This window comes from Microcaecilia unicolor, chromosome 3 (genome assembly GCF_901765095.1).
Source record: "Microcaecilia unicolor chromosome 3, aMicUni1.1, whole genome shotgun sequence".
Lineage (NCBI taxonomy): Eukaryota > Metazoa > Chordata > Amphibia > Gymnophiona > Siphonopidae > Microcaecilia > Microcaecilia unicolor.
The window spans coordinates 27066988-27092574 of record NC_044033.1 but is presented as its reverse complement, the minus strand read 5'-3'; the positions used below and the strand labels follow the sequence as shown (position 1 = coordinate 27092574).

The 25587-nt window shown below is 42.8% G+C and overlaps 1 protein-coding gene across 1 annotated transcript in view; it reads left to right on the top strand.

Annotated features, from left to right (window-relative positions):
- THADA (THADA armadillo repeat containing) overlaps positions 1-25587 on the top strand; it is a 649870-nt gene that overhangs the window by 210860 nt on the left and 413423 nt on the right. The window contains 2 exon segments of the mRNA XM_030195792.1: positions 3097-3219; positions 8475-8566. Coding sequence (XP_030051652.1) covers positions 3097-3219; positions 8475-8566 — 215 coding nt within the window.

Genomic DNA, 25587 nt, shown 5'->3' with positions numbered 1-25587 from the left:
CAAAACTGTTCTGATAAATAGGAAACATAAAGGGTAGAACTAAATTGTAATTTTTCACAACGAAGGGGAAGGTGAACAGTGGTGTCTTGAAACTTTCTGATGTGGGGAACAATACCATTCAATGTATTCCGAAACAGTTTGGAAAAATCATGACGTTCTGAATTAAGTGGATGATACTAAAGGAAAGGAAAAGGGAGTGGGATGTGATATACTACTTTTCTGTAGTTACAATCAAAGCGGTTTACCTATATACAGGTACTTATTTTGTATTTGGTGCAATTGAGGGTTAGGTGACTTGCCCAGAGTCACAAGGAGCTGCAGTGGGAATTAAACCAGGTTCCCCTGATTCTCAGGCAACTGCAATAACCATTAAGTTGTTCCTCCACTAAATTACTAACTGTAGACAGTTATAAAGGGATCTCACAAAACAGAATCAATAGGCAATAAAACACAAGATATGCATCACCATAGAAAGGTGCAACACAATACATATAGGAAGAACAAGCTAAACTTTTCGTGTAATGGCCTATAGTTTAGCTATTATTTCTATGAAAAGAGATTTTTGTATTGCTCTCAATGGTTTTCTAAATACAAGCCAAATGTGCAGTGGTAGTCAAAAAGGCAAATACAATTTTAGAAATTAAGAGGTATTAGAAGAAAAAATTAAACTCTGGAATTTGTTGCCAGAAAATGTAGTAAAAGCAGTTAGCTTAGCAGGATTTAAAAAAAAGGTTTCAATAGCTTCCTAAAAGAAAAGTCCATAAGCCATTAATAAAATGGACTTGGGGAAAATCCACTGCTTATTTCTAGGATAAGTAGCATAAAATGTATTGTACTGTTTTGGGATCTTGCCAGGTACTTGTGACCTGGATTGGCCACTGTTGGAAACAGGATGCTGGGCTTGATGGACCTTCAGTCTGTCTCAGTATTGCAATACTTATGTTCTTATCATTAGAGGCATAAAACAACTTTCATATGATGATAAGATTAGAGACACTAGCTTAGAAAAAAAGACAACAGAGGAAAGATGTGATAGAGGCAAATTATAGAATCTTGAAAGGTTCGAAGAAAGCAACTAGGGAGCTGTTTACTTAGTTTCACTGAGTGCCCCATAGTTTATGTACTATGAGACAATCACATGACAGGTTTAAAACAAACAAAAGGAAGTACTACTTATGTGCATGTAAATAAATGGGTCATTGTTTTAATTCCGTGATAGTTTGTTTGAAATGCTGGCTGCAGCATTTAAATTATTCACAAATATTCAGCACTATCCAGATAATGAGTAATACTGAATATCAGTGCAGAGTAGGGGGTGCCACCACTAACTAGATGGCAGCGATATCCAGATAGCAGGTTAAATAGCTCCTCTAGATAAGGTTAGGACAGTGAGTTTTCTGTCCTAACGTTATTCAGACAACAGTTGGAATATCACAGATTTTTGGAGAGCTCACCACTTTTCCTTTGGATAATGCTGAAGCGGTTTGTAAGTATATTCAGCGGCATTATCCTCAGAAGCTTAGCTGAAATTGGGTGGCGGAGCAGGTGGGGGGAAGAGGGGTTGGTGGTTGGTAGGCTAGGATAGGGGAGGGCAGACTTATACGGTCTGTACCAGAGCCGGTGATGGGAGACGGGACTGGTGGTTGGGAGGCGGGAAATACTGCTGGGCAGACTTATACGGTCTGTGCCCTGAAAAAGACAGGTACAAATTCAAGATATGAGTTTATCTTGGGCAGACTAGATGGACCATGCAGGTCTTTTTCTGCCGTCATCTACTATGTTACTATGTATGTTACTGAATAATCCATGTATAGTGGTGACTGTAGGAAATATTTGGATGACAGTGGCAGTATCTAGATATTTCACTTTGAATATTGACTCAAAATTAATCTCTGTCACTGTTCTTCATTGCAAGACATGGGGCTAGTGGCGGCACCCACTGACCCTAAGTATAGCTCCCTAACTCTCTTCTCTCAGTAATGTGTACTTCCCCCCACCTTGTCCAGAAGCTTTCTGCTGGCCCTTGCTCCAGGACAACTGCTCTGTTTTCCTTCTTGACTGTGGTGCTCTCAGTGAGTTTGAGTTTTACATCATACAAACTCCCACGCTATTGTGAGACTGTGCCAACAGTGAAAACGTTTGGACACCATGTGGATCATGCTGACCAAGAGCCTTTAGGATGATGGAAGAAACCAGAACAGCTATCCTAGAAGCAAGACTCTGGGAAAGGTTGGGGGTATTAACATACCAGGGGGCAGTCTGATAACACCTGACTGGGAAGAGAGGCTGATGGGAGTTGAGACTGATTGGGACAGGGTTGGAGGAAAGTTATGTATGTATTTATTTATTAGAAGAAGAGAGTGCTGGGGGAGATGAGATGGACTCATGAAGAGAGAGAGTCTGGAGAATTAAACTTCATTATATTTATACACTAGCCGTTAAGCCCGTAACAACGGGATAGTTTTTTGTTTTCCAATGGCCCCCCACCCCCACCCTGGGGTCCACCAACCCTGCTGTCTCCCCTGCCCTCCCCCAGCGTGTTTCCCTCAGTTCCGCCCCCTCCTTCCCTCCCTGCTCCCTCCTCCTCCGATTTCCACGCCCATGTCCAAGCCCTCCTCCCTATTGGGCTGTACTGCTGGTGGAGGCGGGGCTTGGACTTCTACACTCTTAGCGTTCTGAGTGACTCTACTGCGCATTTGCAGGTGAGTCGGTCACTTGCCGTTTATATGTTTGATATTGTTCTGGGTAAGCTGAGCAACTGGATTGGTTAAATCATTGGAGAGGGATTCCCCTCCTTAATCACCCAGGGCTCTTGGCACCATCTACTTTTGGTCCTGTCTGTCATGTTTAAGCTTTTTTTTTTTTTTTTTTTTTTACCAACGTGGCCCCTATTTCCAAGAAATAGTGCAGATCACTGATAAATATCTTCTGTATCATTGTCAGCAAATACTTGTTTGGAGATGTAGAATTATATTAATATTTTAAAACAAATATCACAATGCTTCTTTGCCATCTGTGTCAATCCACATGCACTTAAGAATCCTCTACCTAAATCAAAAACATACTGAGATTTTTTTTTACATGTGTGTGTTATAGGTTCATGCTTTAAACATTCTAAGAGCTCTGTTCCGAGATACCCGTTTAAGTGAACGAATCATTCCGTATGTTGCAGATGGAACGCGAGCAGCAATTCTGGGGTTTACATCCCCTGTTTGGGCAGTAAGTTTTATATCCCCCCCCCTTCATTTTATGGAATTGGTAGAGCATAAGCTAATGGACTTGTTTTAAAGTTTAAGGAAATGATCTTTCACAGTGAAATAAAGAAGAATGTCTACAGAGCTGTGGCATTTATTTATTTTATTTTTGTTACATTTGTACCCCACACTTTCCCACTCATGGCAGGCTCAATGCGGCTTATATGGGGCAATGGAGGGTTAAGTGACTTGCCCAGAGTCACAAGGAGCTGCCTGTGCCTGAAGTGGGAATTGAACTCAAGTCCTCAGTTTGCCAGGACCAAAGTCCACCACCCTAACCACTAGGCCACTCTCCCACTGTTGCTACTATTTGAGATTCTACATGGAATGTTGCTATTCCAACATTCCATGTAGAAGTTGGCCCTTGCAGATCACCAATGTGGCTGCGCAGGCTTCTGCTTCTGTGAGTCTGACGTCCTGCAGGACGTCAGACTCACAGAAACAGAAGCCTGCACAGCCTTCTACATGGAATGTTGCTAGTGGAATAGCAACATTCCAAGTAGAATCTCCAATAGTAGCAGCATTCCATGTAGAATCTCCAATAGTATCTATTTTATTTTTGTTACATTTGTACCCCGCGCTTTCCCACTCATGGCAGGCTCAATGCAGCTTACATGGGGCATTGGAGGGTTAAGTGACTTGCCCAGAGTCACAAGGAGCTGCCTGTGCCTGAAGTGGGAATTGAACTCAGTTCCTCAGTTCCCCAGGACCAAAGTCCACCACTCTAACCACTAGGACACTCCCCCACTGTTGCCCCCCACTGTTGCTACTATTTGAGATTCTACATGGAATGTTGCTATTCCACTAGCAACATTCCATGTAGAAGTCGGCCCTTGCAGATCACCAATGTGGCTGCGCAGGCTTCTGCTTCTGTGAGTCTGACGTGCAGGACGTCAGACTCACAGAAACAGAAGCCTGCGCAGCCTTCTACATGGAATGTTGCTAGTGGAATAGCAACATTCCATGTAGAATCTCCAATAGTAGCAACATTCCATGTGGAATCTCCAATAGTATCTATTTTATTTTTGTTACATTTGTACCCCGCGCTTTCCCACTCATGGCAGGTTCAATGTGGCTTACATGGGGCAATGGAGGGTTAAGTGACTTGCCCAGAGTCACAAGGAGCTGCCTGTGCCAGAAGTGGGAATCAAACTCAGTTCCTCAGTTCCCCAGGACCAAAGTCCACCACCCTAACCACTAGGCCACTCCTCCACTCAGTCAAAGAATTCCATGTTTAGGATTTTTCTAGCAACTATTTGTCTAGCAAACATACCTGCATGGCTGCACTCTGATGTATAAAGTGACCAAAGTGCAGTGCAGCATTGCATGCCGTTACCTACTTTGCAGTATGGTAAAAATATATTAATTGGCATATACATAGTTTGTTCTTGGTTCATGGTTCTTTAACATCTATTGTATACAGAATCATTGCTTTCCTAAAGTTATTTATCCCATGAGTTCTAGCTTTTCTGTTTCCACAACTGTGTTCTATTCCTTTGTCAGCATTCTTCTCATTTCCCTTCTAATCTATGTATCTGATCCTGGAAAAGGCTGACACTATGTACCTTGAAATATGGTTTCTTTTATTTAACACTGGAACCCACAAATGGCAATGGTTTCATAAATTTGTTTGGGATGTTGATCTCTTTCCCCCCCCCCCCCCCCTGATATTTAGTGCTATTTAACCGGTCAGTAGTGGCCGCTGACAGCTTAAATACAGTTTAACAAGCTAACCGTGAGTGTAGGAGTGGCCTAGTGGTTAGTGTGGTGGACTTTGATCCTGGGGGACTAGGTTCAATTGCCACTGCAGGCACAGGCAGCTCCTTGTGACTCTGGGCAAGTCACTTAACCCTCCATTGCCCCAGGTACAAATAAGTACCTGTATACAATATGTAAGCCGCATTGAGCCTGCCATGAGTGGGAAAGCGCGGGGTACAAATGTAACAAAATAAAAAATAATTCAGTGGGAGATAACCGATATTCAGCGCTGGGTTTAGCGGTTAAATAGGACCTCGTAAATAGCAGTCTTATCTTTAACCGCTAGGAACTTAACCGGTTAGCGCTAAATATTGACTTAACTGGTTATATTTCAGTGGCCAAAAATGAAACTGGATGTTCAATGCCAATCACCAGAAATGGTCTGGCATTGAATATCCGGGGTCAGAGTCGACTGTGGTACGTATGCGGGCTGCCTCCCGCTTGCTGAATATCTGCCCCACTGTGTCCCAATTCTTCACATCTCAAACAACAAACTTCTTTAACATCTGCTTGAGGTTTTTTTTTAAAATTCTCAATCTGCCTATTGGTCCGGGGACGGTACACTGAGGTCTGATGCGTCTTCACTTGTTTCACCAGGATGCATACCTTTTATATGTTTCATGTCATGCAACAAGTATGCACCCTGGTGAAACAAGTGAAGACGCATCGGACCTCTGTGTACATTACATTACATTTCACACTTCTATACCGTAGTATCCCCAAAGAGTTCACTACAGTGTACAATCTGAAGAAGCAGGACAAAACCCTGGAAGTACATCAGTTTCAAACCACAATTGAAATTTCGATCGTAACAATCTAAAAGAAATAATAAAAATGAGTTTTAATAGCTTTTTAAAATACAGAATAGTGACATATCTGTGTATCATCCCTAGACCGATAGGATGAGCATTTCAATAAAATCTTCAAGTAAATGTTGAAGACGTTTTTGTTAAGGGTGTGAAGAATTGGGATACGCTGCTTCCCTATGTACTGTTTGCCAACCAAAGAGTGCCTCAGAGCTCAACAGTTAATTTTCCCCATTATAACTACTCTATGGAAGAAGACCAAGGGGGAATCCCTGAGGAAGAACCCAGGCCAGGACAAAACCTGGTTGACTTTGAGGGGCATAATTGAATGGGGCGCCCACGTTTTCCTGAGGACGTCCTTGCAGGATGTCCCGGCGAAGGGGCGGGGAAACCCGTATTATCGAAACAAGATGGGCGTTCATCTTTCGTTTCGATAATATGGTCGGAGACGCCCAAATCTCAACATTTAGGTCGACCTTAGAGATGGTCGTCCTCGGTTTTTGGCGATAATGGAAACCGAGGACGCCCATCTCAGAAACGACCAAATCCAAGCCCTTTGTTTGTGGGAGGAGCCAGCATTCGTAGTGCACTGGTTCCCCTGACATGCCAGGACACCAACCGGGCACCCTAGGGGGCACTGCGGTGGACTTCAGAAATTGCTCCCAGGTGCATAGCTCCCTTACCTTGGGTGCTGAGCCCCCAAATCCCACTCCCCACAACTGTACACCACTACCATAGCCCTAAGGGGTGAAAGGGGTCACCTACATGTGGGTGCAGTGGGTTTCTGGTGGGTTTTGAAGAGCTCACATTTACTACCACAAGTTTAACAGGTAGGGGGGGGTGGGCCTGGGTCTGCCTGCCTGAAGTGCACTGCACCCACTAAAACTGCTCCAGGGGCCTGCATACTGCTGTCATGGAGCTGGGTATGACATTTGAGGCTGGCAAAAAATATTTTAAAAGTTTTTTTTTTTTTTTTAGGGTGGGAGTGGGTTAGTCACTACTGGGGGAGTAATGGGAGGTCATCCCCGATTTCCTCCGGTAGTCATCTGGTCAGTTCAGGCAACTTTTCACGGCTTGGTCGCAAGAAAAAAATGGACCAAGTAAAGTTGGCCAAGTGCTCGTCAGGGATGCCCTTCTTTTTTCCATTATCGGCCGAGGACACCCATGTGTTAAGCACGCCCCAGTCCCGTCTTCACTATGCTTCCAACACGCCCCCGTGAGCTTTGGTCGTCCCCGCGACAGAAAGCAGTTGAGGACGCCCAAACTCGGCTTTCGATTATGCCGATTTGGGCGCCCTTCTCTTTCGAAAATGAGCCCATCTGTCTTGCAGATGCTGGAGTAAAAAAAAGCAGGGGAGGCTGAGGAACCTTGTGTGGAAAAGGCCCAAGTAGGACAAACTAGGGTCTCCAGAGGATTTTCCTGTCTTTATCTGAAAATAAGTTGCTGGCAGGTGGCAGGAAATGCACACTTTGGGCTTGGTCAACTAATTTATTTTTATTTTGTGACTGTTTTTTATATTAGTATGATTAATTACATTGTTTTAGTTTTAAAATATTTTTTCTGGTACTTTTTGATCGTTGTTTTGGTTTAACCCTTAAGCTAAATTCTACTAAATAAGTAAAGCATAATGTACAGATCACAAAAGTGATTCCTTAATGCAGAATGCTAGCATTCATGTGCTCCTGTTCCTAGTCTTTGAAGAAGGAATCGTGATAGTACTAAAAGACTCTGTATAGAATTATCTCTGGATAATTTTCTTTCTGATTGATCTAAAGGTATGCTGGCCTGCAAAGACACTGCCCCCATCATATCGTCTACTCACTTGTCCTTTAGATTGTAAGCTCTTTGAGCAGGGCCTGTCCTTTTATGTTAAACTAGCTGTTAAGCCCGTTAAAACGGGCAAAATTTATGTTTTGCAAAATTTAATAATTCTCACCTCCATCCATCCATGTGCAGCAAACCTACTCTCTCCCCTGCCCTCCCCTCCCCCAATCCATGCCCAGCAACCCTGCTCTCTCCCCTGCCCTCCCCCCCCCCCCATGTCCAGCAGCCATCCTGTATCCCCTGGCCTCTCCCCATGTCCAGCAATCATGCCCTCTCCCCCTGCCCTCCCCCCATGTCCAGCTACCCTCCTCGCCGCCGCTCCCTCCCCCCTCAGTGCCGGGCCCCCTGCACTGACCTGACAGCACCTCTCACCTCCATGTGAAAGCGCTGCAGGCAGCAGCAGATCGCTCTGCTGCTGCCTGCAGAGCTTCCACACGGAGGTGAGAGGCGCTGTCAGGTCAGTGCAGGGGGCCTGATATGGAGGGGGTGGGAGCGGCGGCGGGGATGGGGGGGAGGGTGGAGGTTGGTGCGCGCGATGTTCATTTCCAGGCTCCAGCAGCAGCGTCAGGAAGTCCGACTCCATTTCCCTCTCTGTTCCACCCTCTGATGTCATCACGTCTTGATGCGAGGGCGGGACAGAGAGGGAAGTCTCTACTGCGCATTTGCAGGTGAGTCGGTCACTTGCCATTTATATGTTTGATTGTACAGCGCTGCGTAACCCTAGTAGCGCTTTAGAAATGTTAAGTAGTAGTAGTGTATAGTAAGTAGATGTGATTTATATAGTATCATTTAATGAGCTTTTCTAAATAACTGTTTTATGTTTGTGCTGTAGGTGAGAAATTCTTCTACCCTGCTCTTCAGTACTTTGATTACAAGAATATTTGGTGTTAAAAGGGGAAAGGATGAACGTTCCAAGAAAAACAGGTAAGGTCCATTTCAAATTTATTTGTATACAAAATTTCCTGGGCTGAACAAACAGTTGTCAATACTACTTGCTTGTATTGATTTTCTTTCTACTGTCTAATGTTTAAAATACTGTCTGATTCATTTTAAGGTAAACAATATTGTTTGAAAGGTAAATGATGAAATTAGTAACAGGAAGCAGGCACTTTTGAGACACCAAAGTTCTGACATGAATTGTTCGCATACTTAACATTTGTGTGTGAACTTTCTCGATAATACTGCAGAGCTGGAGCGCTTTGTGATATGTTATCCATTTTAATAAAAAGAAGGTACTTAAGCTTACTTAACTGCTGAGAACAAATGGGATATCCTTTGACATAGGTGCACAGTGAGAGAGGACTGTGATCCCTCATCCATCTTAACAAGAATGTGCTTCAGCCCAGTAAACCAAATGTCCTCATACATCGTGGAGGAGTGGCCTAGTGGTTAGGGTGGTGGACTTTGGTCCTGGGGAACTGAGGAACTGAGTTCGATTCCCGGTACAGGCAGCTCCTTGTGACTCTGGGCAAGTCACTTAACCCTCCATTGCCCGCCGCATAGAGCCTGCCATGAGTGGGAAAGTGCGGGGTACAAATGTAACAAAAAAAAAAAAAAATCGTGGTAGTATGAGGAAGAGGTAACTATTGCATCCCCTGACTACCAAGAGTATTCAGGCTCAAGCAGCAGAATACCTATCTTACTACACCCATCTTATTTTCTGCCTACTACCACCTAATTTCCCCATCAATACTAGATTGCTATTTGAAAACTTTGGCCTAGTGAATGCCAGGTTGAACAATAAAAAATTTGGTATAATTCATGATGTTGTTGGGAGTACCACCTAGACATCTTGGGAATAACAGAAACCTATCTGGATGAAAATGAGGAACCCCACTGTCTTAACTATGGCCAACAAAATTTATCATACAGTATCAGCCAAGACCAGGAAAGCAACTGGCTGGCTGAGGGTAACATGCCTTGGGGGTGAGGGACTGGCTAGCTAAGCAATTGGAGGGCTGAGGGTAGAAGGTTTAGATTTCTTGGGGGTGAGATAAGGTTTAGAAAGAGGGAAATTTGAGATGGGGTGGGGGGATTGAGAGAAGGAGACTACTGGAGACACGGGAGGGATTTGAGAGGAAGACTAGTAGGAATAGGGTTGGGAGGTTGAAAGAATGGATGCGGACAGGGTGGGAAGAATGAGAGAAGGGGAGAATGGTAGGTGACCCTGGCCATGGTGATAGCTGCCCCTGAGGTAATTTCTTGTTTCACCTGTGAAATGCAGCAACACACGGATGGCAGCATGTTTGAGTTTTGTTGGAAGAAAGTCTGTGCAGCTGGTTTCTGTCAGCATTGTGTGGTAATGCGTTTACAGAATGGACAAAAAAGCCTTAAGTGAAACAGGCCCTAAAAGGGCCGCAGTAGACCTTGGAGGGTATGCTGTTCCCCCACTCTTCCAGTTCCGGCTCTTGAATGAGGGAATACAGTGAGAGAGTCCTTAGTTTTTGGAGTGGCTCATAGGAAAAAAAAATGTCAAGGCTTAGTATAACAGTTCAGGCATGTTACAGGGTGGTACAACTCTAATGAAAATAAATTGTTTTGACTGACTTTATCGATTTGGCAACAAAATTAGTAGGATCATTTTTAACGTTATAAACACTTTCTTTTGATCCTGCAGAACTTTTCATTTAGAATGATGTTTCATTTTTAATCAGATGGGCACTGACTACTACTGAGAACAGAAGCCAGAAACTAGAGGATTCATCTGATGGTTAGAGCATTAGGCTGAGATCTGGGGAAGGCAGGTTCAAAACCATTGCGAACTTGAGCAAATCACTTAACCTTCTGTTGCCTCAGGTTCAAAATCGGATTGTGAGCCTTCCAGGGAGAGGGAAATTCCTAATGAAAAGATGTGAGCTAAATCTTATACCCAGGACTCGCCTTATGCCTACGCACTTAGTAATAGTCATGGATTCTGAGCTTTTATTCATCAGTTCCAGAGCAAAAGTTCCTCCATCCATCCATCTAGAGCTAAGGATGGCCTGCCGGAGCTTTTTACCTGGCTTACAGTGGTAAGATGGTTCCTCGCTAGAGCTATGGATGTGACATTCTTAAGCCACTGACTGAGAACTTCTCACCTTCTCCCATGGTCCTAAGACTAATACAGAGTAGCAGAGCTCCTTAGATATCCAAAGTGACCCCCTCCTTGAACCCTCATTAGCCTCTTCCTTACTAAGACTGGGTTCTCAGACCAAAATGTTTGTCTACAACTCTGTCTGTCAAAGCATAGACTAGAGGATGTGGACATGAAATAGAATATATATACCTAATTATGTATGTGTATATAAATATATGTGTGTATAGAGGAATACAGCATAAAGGGGTCCTCATCTTCCATGATCATACCTCACAAAAAGAGCCTGAATTATATATTTCAGTGTTGCTTACTCAAAATGCAACTGGTCCCTTCCCCTAAATCATTCTATCATGAATTTAGTAAAAAAGATTTGTGTATTAATGTTTGATTAAATAGTGTCCACCAGCACACTCTTGTTTTGTCCCTTCTTATCACTAGACTCAATTATTGTTTCTTGTTTTGTTCCTTCTTATCACTAGACTCAATTATTGTAATATCATGGTTCTTGGTTGTTCCCAGTGAAACCACAAAAAACTTCAAACAATCCAAAATATGGCCATTAAACTCATCTGCCATGCATGTAAGTTCGATAGTGTCTCCCTTTATTTCAGAAATTTCACTGACTTCCCATGGAACAACATACCAAATACAAACTTCTTACTCTTTCTTTTAAGGCACTCGGATTTGGCTCTCCTGATTATTTGATAACTTTAACTATCTCTTACTCTCCAGCTAGACTTTTATGTTTATTAAACAATCACTAACTCGTTCTCCCTGGTCCCAAAGCTGCACAGCTCATGTCATCATGCCATTTTCTTCACGACCCCTTGCTATTGGAATTCTTTACCCTTATCTTCGCACTCTGAACTTACTTTCAAAAAGTTTACAATAGCCTTAAAAACTTGGCTTTTTAAAGAGTCTTTCCACCTTGACAGTTAATGTAGAATTTGCCTGTGCTAGAATCATAACCCTCCCCTTACTGTTTACCCTTTAAATGTTACCTAGCCTTGCCCTCCCCTCTGTCAACCCTTACTGTTATACCCTGATTGTTGGTTGCTTGTCTCACTGTTCTGTGAAATAATTGTAGTTCTTTTCTTTCTTTTAATTGTATTTTTATTTGTAAACCACCCAGTTCTGCTAGTCAGCTTGGGCGGTATAGTAAGTTTTAATAAACATCCCATATCTATAATGTCAATATAAATTATCAAAAACATTCTCAGGAAAAGTATATATAATGTCACTGATACTCAAAAACAGTGTTGCTAATAGCAGGTCATAATTAAAACTCAGCCCAAAATGTAGATTCCTCAGAATAGTAATAAATATCACAAATAGATTACAAGTTTTATCTTGCAATCCAGTGTCGCCCAGGGTTCAACAAGCACTCTGTTTCATTCACCCGCTACAGGAGAGGAGTAGAGTGGAGGAGTGGCCTAGTGGTTAGGGTGGTGGACTTTGGTCCTGGGGAACTGAGTTCGATTCCCACTTCAGGCACAGGCAGCTCCTTGTGACTCTGGGCAAGTCACTTAACCCTCCATTGCCCCATGTAAGCCGCATTGAGCCTGCCATGAGTGGGAAAGCACAGGGTACAAATGTAACAAAAATAAAAGAACACATTAAATTCAGTATGCTGAGGCTTTATAAATGGCGACATTGTTTGCAATGCAGAAAGAAACAAGCTCAGAGGACAAGCAAGAGAGCAAGTACAGCATGAGTGTTATCACCAATGGAGCCTGGTGCAGGAATACTTCTCTAGCTGGATTCATAAAAAAGCTTTGGAGACAGCTCACTTTGCATGAGTGCCACTTCTCGCCTGCCACTTTTGCAGGAACCACCTCAGCCTTCATCTTTCTATAGTACCAGTTGGACATATTACTGCAATTCCCCATCAAGACTTTCATTTTTTGAGTTGTTCAGCTTTTACTGTATTTTTTTTTTGAGTCCTGATGCTGTTGTGCGGTTTCCTTGTACTCTAGTAGCACCTTAGGTGGGTTTTTGGTTGATTTTAAGTTACATTATTTTTTGTGGGTTTTTTTTTGCCCATTACAGGTCTTCATAGAGGGCCTTGGGTTGCATTTTCAAAATGAAGTCATTTTATTTCGCTGCAGCTGTATTTTTCAGCGATTATGGCCTAGGAAAAAAACCTCTTGCAACTTTAAAAAGTGGACCCAGTGCAGCTAGACCATATTAATAATGGATTGGAACTGGATTGGAAACTGGTTTACTGACAAGTAAATGTTTATTTGGAGGAAAGGAAGGTGATAGTGGAGTGCCTCAGGGATTGTTACTGGGGCCGATTATATTTATTTGTGAGCGACATTGCTGAAGGCTTAGAAGAAAAAGTTTGCCTTTTTTGCAGATGATGCAAAGATTTTCAACAGAGTGGACACCACTGAGGATAGTAGAAAATATAAGAAGAGATCTACAAAAATTAAAACGAATGGTCCGAGTTCTGTCAGTTAAAATTGAATGTGAAGAAGTGCAGAGTGATGCACTTGGGAAGTAGAAATCCAGAGGAGTTTGTGAGATAGAGGTTGAGAGATTGATAAGCACAGTTCAGGAGAGAGACCTTGAGATGATAGTGTCTGAGGATCACAAGGAAGCAAAACAATTTGACAAGATGGTAGCTGTAGCCAGAAGGATGCTAGACTGCATAGAAAGAGGTGTAACTAGCAGAAGAAATGAGCTGTTAATATCCCTGTTCAAGCTGTCGGTGAGGCCCCACTTGAAGTATTCAGTTTTGGAGGCCGTAAAAAGACTTGTAGCTGTTCAGAGAAAAGTGACTAAAATGGTATGGGGTTTGCACCAAAAGATGTATGTGAAGAGGCATGGTGACATGAATATGTATACCCTAGAGGAAAGGAGGGATAGGGAAGATATTATATAGATATTTAAATACTTGAAAGGTATTAATATACAAACACATCTCTTCCAGAGACAGAGAAGCATTAGAACTAGAGGACATTAGTTGAGATTGTATGGTGGTCGACATTTATTTATTTATTATCTATTGCACATTTATCCCACATTTTCCCACCTATTTGCAGGCTCAATGTGGCTTACTACTACTACTTAACATTTCCAGAGCGCTACTAGGGTTACGCAGCGCTGTACAATTTAATAAAGAGAGACAGTCCCTGCTCAAAGAGCTTACAATCTAATAGACAAGTGAACGGTCGGTCCGATAGGGGCAGTCAAATTGGGGCAGTCTGGATTCAGACTTACAAAGACCTGTTGTAGCATCGCCACAACAGGGTAACGAGTACAGTTGGTGTTACAAAGAAATCAATGCAAACAGAAGGATCTGGTCAAGTAGATATAGAAAGAGACATTCTGAGTAAAGGTGGGTAGGTATTGTGTTATAGTTAGTTATGGGTTATCGTGGTAGGCCCTGTTGAAGAGGTAGGTTTTCAGAGATTTGCGGAAGGTAGATAATTCGTTGATCGTTTTCAAGTGAATTGGTAGTGCATTCCATAACTGCGTGCTCATGAAGGAGAAGCTGGTCGCGTGTGTTAGTTTGTATTTCAGTCCTTTACAGCTGGGGAAGTGTAGGTTGAGAAAGGTGCGAGAAGATCTTATAGCGCTTCTGGGTGGGAGGTCCACAAGGTCTAGCATGTAGGTCGGGGCATCTCCATAAATGATTTTATGAACAATCATGCAGATCTTGAATGCGATACATTCTCTAAGAGGGAGCCAGTGTAATTTCTTTCTTAGGGGTTTTGCACTTTCATATTTTGTTTTTCCAAATATGAGTCTGGCTGCTGTATTCCGGGCTGTCTGCAGACATAGGAGTAAAATCGGGAAGTTCTTTTTCATGGAGAGGGTAGGGGAATCCTTGAATGTGTAGGATAAACACAAAGAATCCTTATATGGAAAGAGGACAGAATCAAAACAAAATTTAGCAATGATTAATCAGCAACCCCAGTAGTTGGAAAGCAAGGCCAGTGCTGGGCAGACATCTACGGTCTGTGTCCCAAATATGGACTGAAATGGGCTTCAATCACAAATCCAGCAATCAAGTAAAACGTTTTTAGTTTGCAACATAGTTGGATTATTGGTTTGATCAAGTATTGACAATGAATATGCTAAAACCAAAATTATAAAACCACACTTCCGAGATAGTATCACATGTATGTAACTGCCTATATGTGGTTGACATTGAGGTTTCTATGGAACTTTGGAAGGCTAAGTGATTTGAAAATGAGCCCCATAGTGGCAGATTGCCGACTTCCCTGTATGTGATGCTAGTGTTTGGTCATGAAATGTTCCCTGAATAGCATGATGAGGGCATCTCTGGCTGCCTTGCTGGGGGGATTGGATGAACCATGCGAGTACATAAGTATTTCTGCTGCATAACGTGCATAGTCCAGATCCTCCATTGTATCTTGCAAGAAACAATGATGATAGGTAAGAGGAACTGGGTTCTGGGATCTTAAGGTCAAGGCAGGGTTGATAGTGTCCGGAACATCTTCTGTGAACCAAGACTGTGAACATAATGTTGTAATTGAAGGTATGCAAAACTATCAGATGGCGTCAGATGGAATTCTGTGAGAAGATCTTCAAAGGATCTTAACTACCCCTCATCAGTTCGTAGCTGAAAAAGATAACAAACTCCATACACACACTCATGCCCTGGGAAACATTTGAGGCAGTGTTAAACGAATGGGGGGGGAAATGTGTACAGAATAGTGTTGTACATGGACAGAAATTTCACCCATTCCTGACTATCTCCACTGGAATCTACCCATTCCCACTGGTACCCATCAAAATCCATTCCATCCCCACCATTAATCTCCTTCATCCCCACCCGTACCCGCAGGAGTCAATACTATTACTTGCTCATAGTCCTTCATTTCCTCCTGATCCCAACAGCCTCCTGCAGTTTTAAGGGCAGTATTCACTGTTCAACCAATGAGTGTTCCAAGTTTGTCTGGTGTCCAGCTGCCCCTCTGGGCATTCCAGACTTCATTCTGGCACTCCAGTTGCCTTTCTCAGTGTGTTCCAAGCCTCATTCTGGCGTCACCAGAGATTTTGATGACATCCCACAGGAATCCCTCAACAACTTCTTCCGTTCCTGTGGGAATCCTGCAGGTTCCATGGGATTCCTGCAAACCCCATTCCTGTGCTTCTCTCTAGTGCAGATAAATGTATCTGTTTAGAGGGTCCACAGAAAGAGCGGTCTTAACTGCAAACAGAATTTATCTATTTAAGCTTAGGACTACACGTTCAGTAGGCCTACTTAAATTTCTGACAACTTAAAGATACTGGGAGTAACGATAGACAGCCATTTATCTTTTGATAAGCACGCTAAACTCACCACGAAGAAAATGTTTAATATGATGTGGATATTGAAACGAGTGAAGCCTTATCTCCCACTCAACACTTTCCGGAACCTGATACAGTCTACTGTTATTACCCACGCCGACTACTGCAACAGTGTCTTTTTAGGATGCAAAACTCAAATACTGAAGAGACTCCAAACTGCCCAAAACACGGCTGCCAGACTTATTTTTGGCAAATCAAAATTCGAAAGTGCATCACCTCTTCGAGCAAAGCTTCACTGACTCCCCATCAAAGAAAGAATAAATTTTAAGATCAACACAATGACCCACAAGATCATCCACGGTGAATCCCCTGGCTACATGAATGATTTGATCGACCTCCCTGCTAGAACAGATCTATTTCTTCACGAACATCTTAACCTACACCTTCCCAATTGTAGAGGAATTAAATACAAGACATACTACGCATCCAGTTTCTCCTTTTTGGGCAGCCAGCTTTGGAACGCTCTACCCAGACCAATCCGATTAATAAACGACTTCTTGCCCTTTAGAAAAATGCTGAAAGCTCATCACTTCAAGCAAGCCTACCCTAATGCCCTAACCTATCTCGACAACCTCCACTCCCAATTCTGTTCTGATTTAAATACCAACCTCCCATCCTTCTCTTTCCATCTCTCCTTAATTTTATCCCTCCTTACCCCTTTTCTCCCAAATTACACTATCCTATCCTGTCTACCCTCTTTTATCCTAATCATATATTATCTAGCTCAACTTATCACACACTACTAAGCCCAACTTTACATTGTTTTACTACTATTTTATTGAAAATTCTATTCTTAACTTTGTATTTCAAATTACTATGTAAGCCGCATTGAGCCTGATTTGTGTGGGAAAGCGCGGGGTACAAATGTAATAAATAAATATACAGGGCCACTGAATATCGAGCATAAAGAGAGGAGGACATAAATCATCCGGTTACCTTTATACGATGACCACAGGTTTGAATATTGACTCTGCGTTTTTGCAAAGTGCTGCTTTTTGCTTAAATATGTCAGCTGACACTGATACTGTAACAAAAGATGTTAAGGACATTGTACTATTTTATGACTCAACCATTTCTTTTGGAACATATGTGATTAGATCATCCTTTATAACTAGAAAACATCTCTAGACTAAACCTTTATTGACTGATACTGTGGCAATGATTCATGCCCTGATCATTTCTAGCTTAACTATAATGCCTTGTTTTGTTTTTCCTGATAAGAATGCAAAACTCACAGCTGATGAAAAATGCTGTAATCAGGGATTTTAAATGTACTGGGCCAAGAAGCCTTATATAGATTTTGCACTGTATAATTTGCCTTCTTTTCTCAGCAAACACTATGTCCGTGCTGTATGATAAAGCTGAGTAAACATTGCACTCTAAAGCTTGTTTTGTGTAGTAATGAATGAAGCTCATTTATTTGGTTATTTAGATTTTGTTCTCAACTTTTTCAGTAGTAGCTAAAGGTGAGTTACATTCAGGTACAATAGGTATTTCCCTGCCCCTGTTTCCTGGTGATGCCTTGCCAGAGTAATCCTGCATTTCAGGTGGGAATCATCCGGGCTTAATTCATTCATTGATGGGTTAAAACTTACTGTTCTAGAGAGCAGTTTTTAAAGATCTTTCCTAGATTCTGAAAATTATTCTTGCTGCCCAATTTGGGTAAGAATGTGTGCGTTATTTTAGAATGTATATTCTTTTGCCCATGGGGAGAAAAGGATAGAGTTAAGGAGCGAGCAACTACAAGCACGAATTTCATTTTAAAATTGCCATATGTACTGACATCTACTGGCCCACGTTTTCAAAGTAAAACTCCACAAAAATTTCCCTTTGCAAAATTATCTTGTACCTGTGATTGAGCTAGTCTAGGAAACTGAAAATTGGCCTCAGATTTAGATATATTAATTAAATCACACTTAATTATATTATTACATGCAGCCCTGATTTATAATACTGTTGTATTAAAAAGGCAGGGCATGTGGTCTGGGCCTATTCTATAAAGGAAAGTGCCCACCTACTTTCCTTTATAGAATACTAACATTACCTGGGTATATATAGAAACATAGAAAATATAGGCAGATAAAGACCATATGACCTATCCTGTCTGCCCATCTATGCCGTCTACTCTCCCTATCACTCCCTTAGAGATCCTACATACTTATTTATTTATTTTTATTTATTTATTTATTACATTTGTATCCCACATTATCGCACCTTTTTGCAGGCTCAATGTGGCTTACAATTCATCGTGGATACTGGAAATAGAAAAGAGTATACATTTGTTTTAGCAGAAGTTTTGGGTACATGATGGTGAGATACATGATAGTGTTAAAGCCATAGACATTAGGTACATGATAGTGTGAAAGCAAAAGACATTAAAGAACATTCCTGGATATCTTAAAGAAAGTAGAGTTAGGCGTGTTGTTTTTTATGATATGTTTTGTCGAAGAGATAAGTTTTCAGGAGTCCCAAGCTCTCTTGAATTCAGACACTGTTTTCATTTCCACCACTTCCATCGGTAGGCCGTTCCATGAATTCAACACCCTTTCCATGAAAAAGTATTTCCTTAGGTTACTTCTGAGTCTATCCCCTTTCACTTTTATCCTATGCCCTCTCGTTCCAGAGCTTCCGTTCATTTGAAAGAGGCTCATCTCTTGTGCATTTATGCCACGTAGGTATTTAAGTGTCTCTATCATATCTCTTCTCTCCCCCTTTTCTTCCAAAGAATACTATTGAGATCTTAAGTCTGTCCCCATACGCTTTATGATGAAGACTACTGACCCTTTTGGTAATTGCCCTCTGGACCCTCTGCATCTTATTTATATCTTTTTGAAGGTGCAGTCTCCAGAATTACACACAATATTCTAAATGAGATCTCACCAGAGTCTTATACAGGGACATCATCACCTCCTTTTTCCTATTGGCCATTCCTCTCCCTATGCATCCAAGCATCCTTCTAGCTTTTTGTCTTTTCTACCTCTTTGGCCCCCTTATCATCACATACAATCACACCCAAGTCCCACGCCTCTTTCATGCACAAACGTTCTTCACCTCCTAAACTGTATCATCCCCTCGGGTTCTTGCAGCCCAAATGCATGACCCTGCTTTTTTTAGCGTTAAATCTAAAATGCCAAATTGTAGACCATTCCTGTAGCTTTACTGAGTCCTTCCTCATGTTATCCACACCATCAGTTATGTCTACCCTATTGAAGATTTTGATATCATCCACAAAGAGGCAAACCTTATCAGATAGCCCTTCAGCAATATTAAAAAGAACCGAACCTTAGGTTATGAGAGCTCAGACAAGCCATAGAGCTGATATGTTTGTGCCTAAATGCTACAGATACCTACACTGTTCTGTAAGTTGTGTGTGTATATTGAGCCCTGTCCCTTCTCCACCTATGTGTTTACTTCCCTTGTATGAGTTGTGGCTATTTATAGAAAAAAAACATAGGTGACATTTTTTCAACGATGTGCGTATGTTCAGACATACGCATATAAATGCCATTATTTTAAACATTTGCACACAATGGGCTTCTAAATGTTAGTTTTTATGTTATTGAATTACCCCCAAATTGGTGTCTTCCGATGCATGGTATAAATGTCCCATGTCTGACTGTGAACTTTTTCAGAGAGAAAAATGAGGATGATAGGTGCCACCCAAAAGCATTTCTGGCCTACTGGGCTGGGTGTAAGAGGTTAGAGACTGCAGGTATATATATAGGCCTCAGAGATAGATCTGGGGTTGGAATCTGGTCACTTAGAATCATGTTTTTTTCCATGAGCTGCTCTTTTTGCTCCCTAGACTTCAGACAGATTCTCTGTTTTGAAAGCGCAAAATAAATGTAAACTAATAATAAAATATTTTTGCAGCTGTTTAAATTAAATATTTGACTTGTGCAAACAAGGGTGAAATGCCACCGGTTTTCCTCTGTGTGTGAGTCCTGAATATCCTTCACACATTTCTAACTGGTGTTTTGTCCTCTGGTGGATCCTCTGCCAGGGAGCATCTTTCATACACTCAAATAAATAGAGGGAAGGATAGGAATTCCCTATGGCCCTAAACTTTAATTTTTCTACTACCTCAAGTTGAAGAGTTTAATTACACTGATGATTGTACATGGCTTGTTGTCTCAACCATTCTACCTCTTTGGTATTCAAAAAGCCCACTAGCCACATCAGATAAGAGATCTAAATTCCTTGTAACTGTGCAATGGACTTTTTTTTTTTTGTAGAAGTAATCTACTACTACTTAACATTTCTAAAGCGCTACTAGGGTTACGCAGCGCTGTACAATTTCACAAAGAAGGACAGTCCCTGCTCAAAGGAGCTTACAATCTAAAGGACAAAAATGTGCAGTCAATCAATTTGGGGCAGTCAGTATTTCTTGAATAGGGGTATAATGGTTAGGTGCCGAAAGCAACATTGAAGAGGTGGGCTTTGAGTAAGGCTTTGAAGATGGGCAGGGAGGGGGCTTGGCGTATGGACTCAGGAAGTTTATTCCAAGCATAGGGTGAGGCGAGGCAGAAAGGGCGGAGCCTGGAGTTGGCGGTGGTGCAGAAGGGTACTGAGAGGAAGGATTTGTCCTATGAGCGGAGGTTTCATGTAGGGGCGAAAGGGGAGATGAGGGTAGAGAGGTAATGAGGGGCTGCAGATTGAGTGCATTTGTAGGTTAGTAGGAGAAGCTTGAACTGTATGTGGTACCTGATCGGAAGCCAGTGAAGTGACTTGAGGAGAGGGATGATATGAGCATATCGGTCCAGGCGGAAGATAAGATGCGCAGCAGAGTTCTGAACGGATTGAAGGGGGGATAGATGGTTACGTGGGAGGCCAGTGAGGAGTAGGTTGCAGTAGTCAAGGTGAGAGGTAATGAGAGAGTGGATGAGAGTTTGGGTGGTGTGCTGAGAGAGGAATGGGCGAATTTTGCTGATGTTATAGAGAAAGAAGCGACAGGTCTTGGCTTGTCTGTTGGATATGCGCAGAGAAGGAGAGGAAGGAATCGAAGATGACTCCGAGGTTGGGGGCAGATGAGACGGGGAGGATGAGGGTGTTATCGACTGAAATAGAGAGTGGAGGGAGAGGAGAAGTGGGTTTGGGTGGAAAGACAACAAGCTCGGTTTTGGCCATGTTCAGTTTCAGGTGGCAGTTGGACATCCAGGCAGCAGTGTCGGACAAACAGGCCGATACTTTGGCCTGAGTTTCCGCAGTGATGTCTGGTGTGGAGAGATAGAACTGGGTTGTCGTCGGCATAAGGATGATATTGGAAACCATTGAGATGAGATCAACGAGCCCAGGGAGGAGGTGTAGATTGAAAAAAGAAGGGGTCCAAGGACCGATCCCTGAGGAACTCCAACAGAGAGCGGGATGGGGTGGAGGAAGATCCATGTGAATGTACTCGAAGGTACGGTGGGAGAGATAAGAGCAGAACCAGGAGAGACAGAGCCCTGGAACCCAAAAGGGACAGTGTGGCAAGAAGTAAATTATGATTGACAGTGTCAAAAGCGGCAGACAGGTCAAGGAGGATGAGGTTGGAGTAGTGACCTTTGGATTTAGCAAGGAATAAGTCATTACAGACTTTAGTGAGTGCCGTTTCTGTTGCGTGTAGAGGGCGAAAACCGGATTGAAGCGGATCGAAGATGCATTAGAGGAGAGAAAATCAAGGCAGCGGCTGTGAACCGTACGTTCAAGTATCTTGGAGAGGAAGGGTAGGAGGGAGATGAGGCGGTAGTTGGAAGGACAGGTAGGGTCTAGTGATGGTTTTTTGAGGAGTGGTGTGACTACAGCGTGCTTGAAGGTGTCAGAGACAGTTGCAGTGGAGAGAGAGAGGTTGAGGATATGACAGATGGGGAGGGGTGACAGTAGGGGAGAGATGGTGTTTAGTAAGTTGGTGGGGATGGGATCAGAGGAACAGGTGGTGCATTTCGAGGAGGAAAGAAGGTGGGCGGTTTCCTCTTCGGTGATATCAGGCCTGGGTAGGTTGGTTGAGGGAGTGGGTTAAAGGGTGAGGGTGAGGAGGAGGAGAAGGAGGTGGCTTGGTGGTGAATTCAAGGTTGATCTTCTGCACCTTGTCGCGGCAGTGGTGTGCTAACGTTTTTCATGTGCTAACAAAATGTATCTGACGGGTGACAGTAAGTAAAGAAGAGAGATAATATAGCATAGATGTAGAACAATGGTTAGTGAAATTTACTTTCAGCATAACATTTCTTTTGTAATTAAATGAAAACGATATATGTGGCTTTCAGAATAATAAGTGAAATAAATGACTTGCAAACACATTTTATTTTATACTACATGGTTCTAAAATATAAGAAATGGAAAACTAGCTATTATGACTTGGTTTTTGGTTTCCGAAAGAATGGCTAGAACATTCTTGCCAGTTTGCATTGCCTGTGTTTTTATAAAGTTAATAACTGATCAGTCAGTCAGGGACTGTATAAATATGGTAGCTCAATGGTTCTGCTTTAGAATCACTTTATTTACAAGAGCTACCAGCCAAGATTTGCAAAGGGCTCATGCTCTGTTTGCTTTGAACTGTTTTACACACAAGCCTCTTTTGTACCTGTAGACTGACTATTTATAGTACCTTTACTGGAGACTGCAATGGTGAAGATATGCAGAACAAACACTTAAAAGAAACCAGGAGCTCAGAGGGATAAAAGAATTAATCAACAATGTTTTTTTTTTATTTTAAGAAATTAACTTGGCTTTATTAAAAAAAAAAAAATCTTTTTTTGAATACTGTTCATTTTGTGTGGTGGCAAAGAAGAGAATGTGATTTGCCAAAATCAGAGTTCATAGAGAAGTCACATGCTTCAGTTTGAATATTTCCAGATATTTGCTAATTTATGTAGATCGGGAATTTTGTAGCACAGAGGCTGCTGAATAATTTGAGGCCAAAGTCACAAATTAAAAGGTAACCTTATCATCATTTTGAAAGAAGCTTGCATAGAGGTAAAAGCTCATTTAAAAAAAAACCCGTTTCTTCTAGTATACTTGAAGCATGAAGCCTGTGAATCATGTTGGACTTTCAGATGATCGAGGGGTAAACAACACAATCAGGGTGGACAAGGCCATACTTGAAAAATTAAACAAATTCTTTGCTTTGTTCTTTACTGAGGAGGCTTTTGGAGATATTGAGGCATATTTTCAAAGCATTTAGCCTTCCAAAGTTCCATGGAAACCTATGGAACTTTGGAAGGCTAAGTGCTTTGAAAATATGCCTGATTAGTGCCCAAAATTATTTTCAATGTGTTGATTTGGAGAAACTGTAATTAAAGCATAGTGAACCTGGAAGATGTAATAGAGCAAATTGACAAAAGTATAACAAATTACCTGGATTGCATGGCATTATAGCAGCGTGCATTCACTCAAAATGATATGGGAAATGTCAAACATTTTTAACCCAAAATGACAGGAAAAAAATATGAAATTTCATTTTTCCCCCTGTGTTATCAATAGCTCACTATTGACGATGCTGCCCCTGAATCGAAAAAAAAAAAACCACCTGAAGAAGCAAAATACTCTGTAAATGACATGGAAAACTAAACAAATGAAAATTATTAGTCTGCATACCCTTGGATGATGTACACCCCCCAGTGCTGAAATAAATCAAAAATGAAAATGCTGGCTTATAAAATAATCTCTCTTCTGGCTCGCAGGAGGAGTGAAAGAGTACCTGCTTGCCTTTTCTCCATTCCAGGTCCACCGAAAGACAGAGCCGGGCCTGGGGCAGGACCACTGCCGCCCCCGGACTTCCCTACTCAGGATGCATTCGCAGTTGCCACCCCTCCCTCACTCATTCAGGCTGCCCTGTCTCCATGCACATATCCAAACTTGAAAGATTGGGGGGGAGGGGCCGGAGCCAAAAGTGGGGAGGAACATTTTGCCCCATCTTCCTGCCCCCCCCCCCCCCCCGTTGCAACTCAACATACCTTGGCTGGTGGGGGTTCTCAAGCCCTGCCAGTAGAAGCCTTCCTCCAGCTCTGTTCTCCGCCACATTACCGCAAGGTGGGAGGAAGCACTGAGCAAGGCAGGCAATATGACAGAAAACATCACTGGAGGAAGGCTTCTGCTGGCGGGGCTTGAGGACCCCCGCCAGCCAAACCAGGGACCCCAAATCCAGTTTGGAATCCTGTCTGCTTCTCCCTGGCCTCTAATGGGGGCCTGGCGTCTGTCTTTCTCCTTCTCCTGTTGAGACTCAGATGATTGTGTTAACACGATCACCCGGGTTCCGTCAGGAGCAGGAGGGAGACAGACCCTGGTGCCGGGCCCCCCCCCCCTTTGGAGGCCGGGCCTGGGGGAATCTTGTCTCCCTGGCCTCCCCCCTCTCGGCGGCCCTGCTCCATTCTGCAAAAGTCTCCTAACTACTGACTTGTTCTTAAAAGTGTTGTCTGCTGATCCCTTCTCTGACTTCCATAGGATCATGCAGCAGGCTGGCTGGTTTTCAGTCACATTTGCCTGTTCCTGCTGTGCTTGCTAGCTTTACACATGGTCCTGAGATGGCTTTCTCTTGTCAGGCCCTGCTGCCTGCTACCAAATTAGGTCCGGACTTTTCATAAATTGCATAAAAAAACTTAGCTGCTAGGAGTTGACATTGAAACAGCAGTGTGAAATATAATGGAACTAGCAAAAAAGGCCCGTTTCTTTGAGAGATGAAACGGGCGCTAGCAAGGTTTTTGTGTCCAGCGACCGTCCTGTTCCCCGGCCCCCCCTGCAGGCACCCATGGCCAGGGACCCAGCTGTCCCCCAACCCCCCTCCAGGCAGGCACCTGTCCACTGCTGTCGCTGGCGCTCCATCCCCCGGCCCCCCCTGCAGCCACCCATGGCCAGGGATCCAGCTGTACCCCAACCCCCCCCTCCAGGGACCTGTCCGCTGCTGTCGTTGGCGCTCCGCGATGCGGTGTGCATGTGCATGTGAAAAATGGCCAGCGAGGGGCAGGGGGAGATGGCGTTTCGTGGAGTGTGTTTGCTCCGCCCTCGTCGTCATCACGTTGTGACGCGAGGCGGGGCACACACTCTTGGGCAAACCGGATATCTCGCCCCCTTCACACTTCCGGCTGGAGGCTTCATAGAACGTTGGTGTTGCCTTTTATATAGAGAGATATAATGGGCAGCTCAGCATTTACCACCAGCTGATTACTACCACGAGCTAAAAACACTACTACAGCTTAGTAAACGACCCCTTTTATTTTGCTTAAAAAATTGTATATGACAAGTTTTGAATTGCTCTATTTCTTGATTGCACTTGTTAGATTGTGGTTTTTTGCCGAGGATGAAGAGTTGATAGTTTCGAAGGTGATCTACCTGGAGCTCTTTGAGGCTCCCCCTTCCCCCCCCCTCCCTCCCCTACATTCTATATAAACATGAATCTTTTGACTCTTGTAACTATTGAGGATTGTGTTGAGTGTTTATAGACTTTGGGACTATTTCATCCTTATCCCATTTATTTGATTATAGTTGATTGTTGTGTTACACTTTGCTTTTATTTATTTATTTATTTATTTATCACATTTATACCCCACATTTTCCCACATGTTTGCAGGCT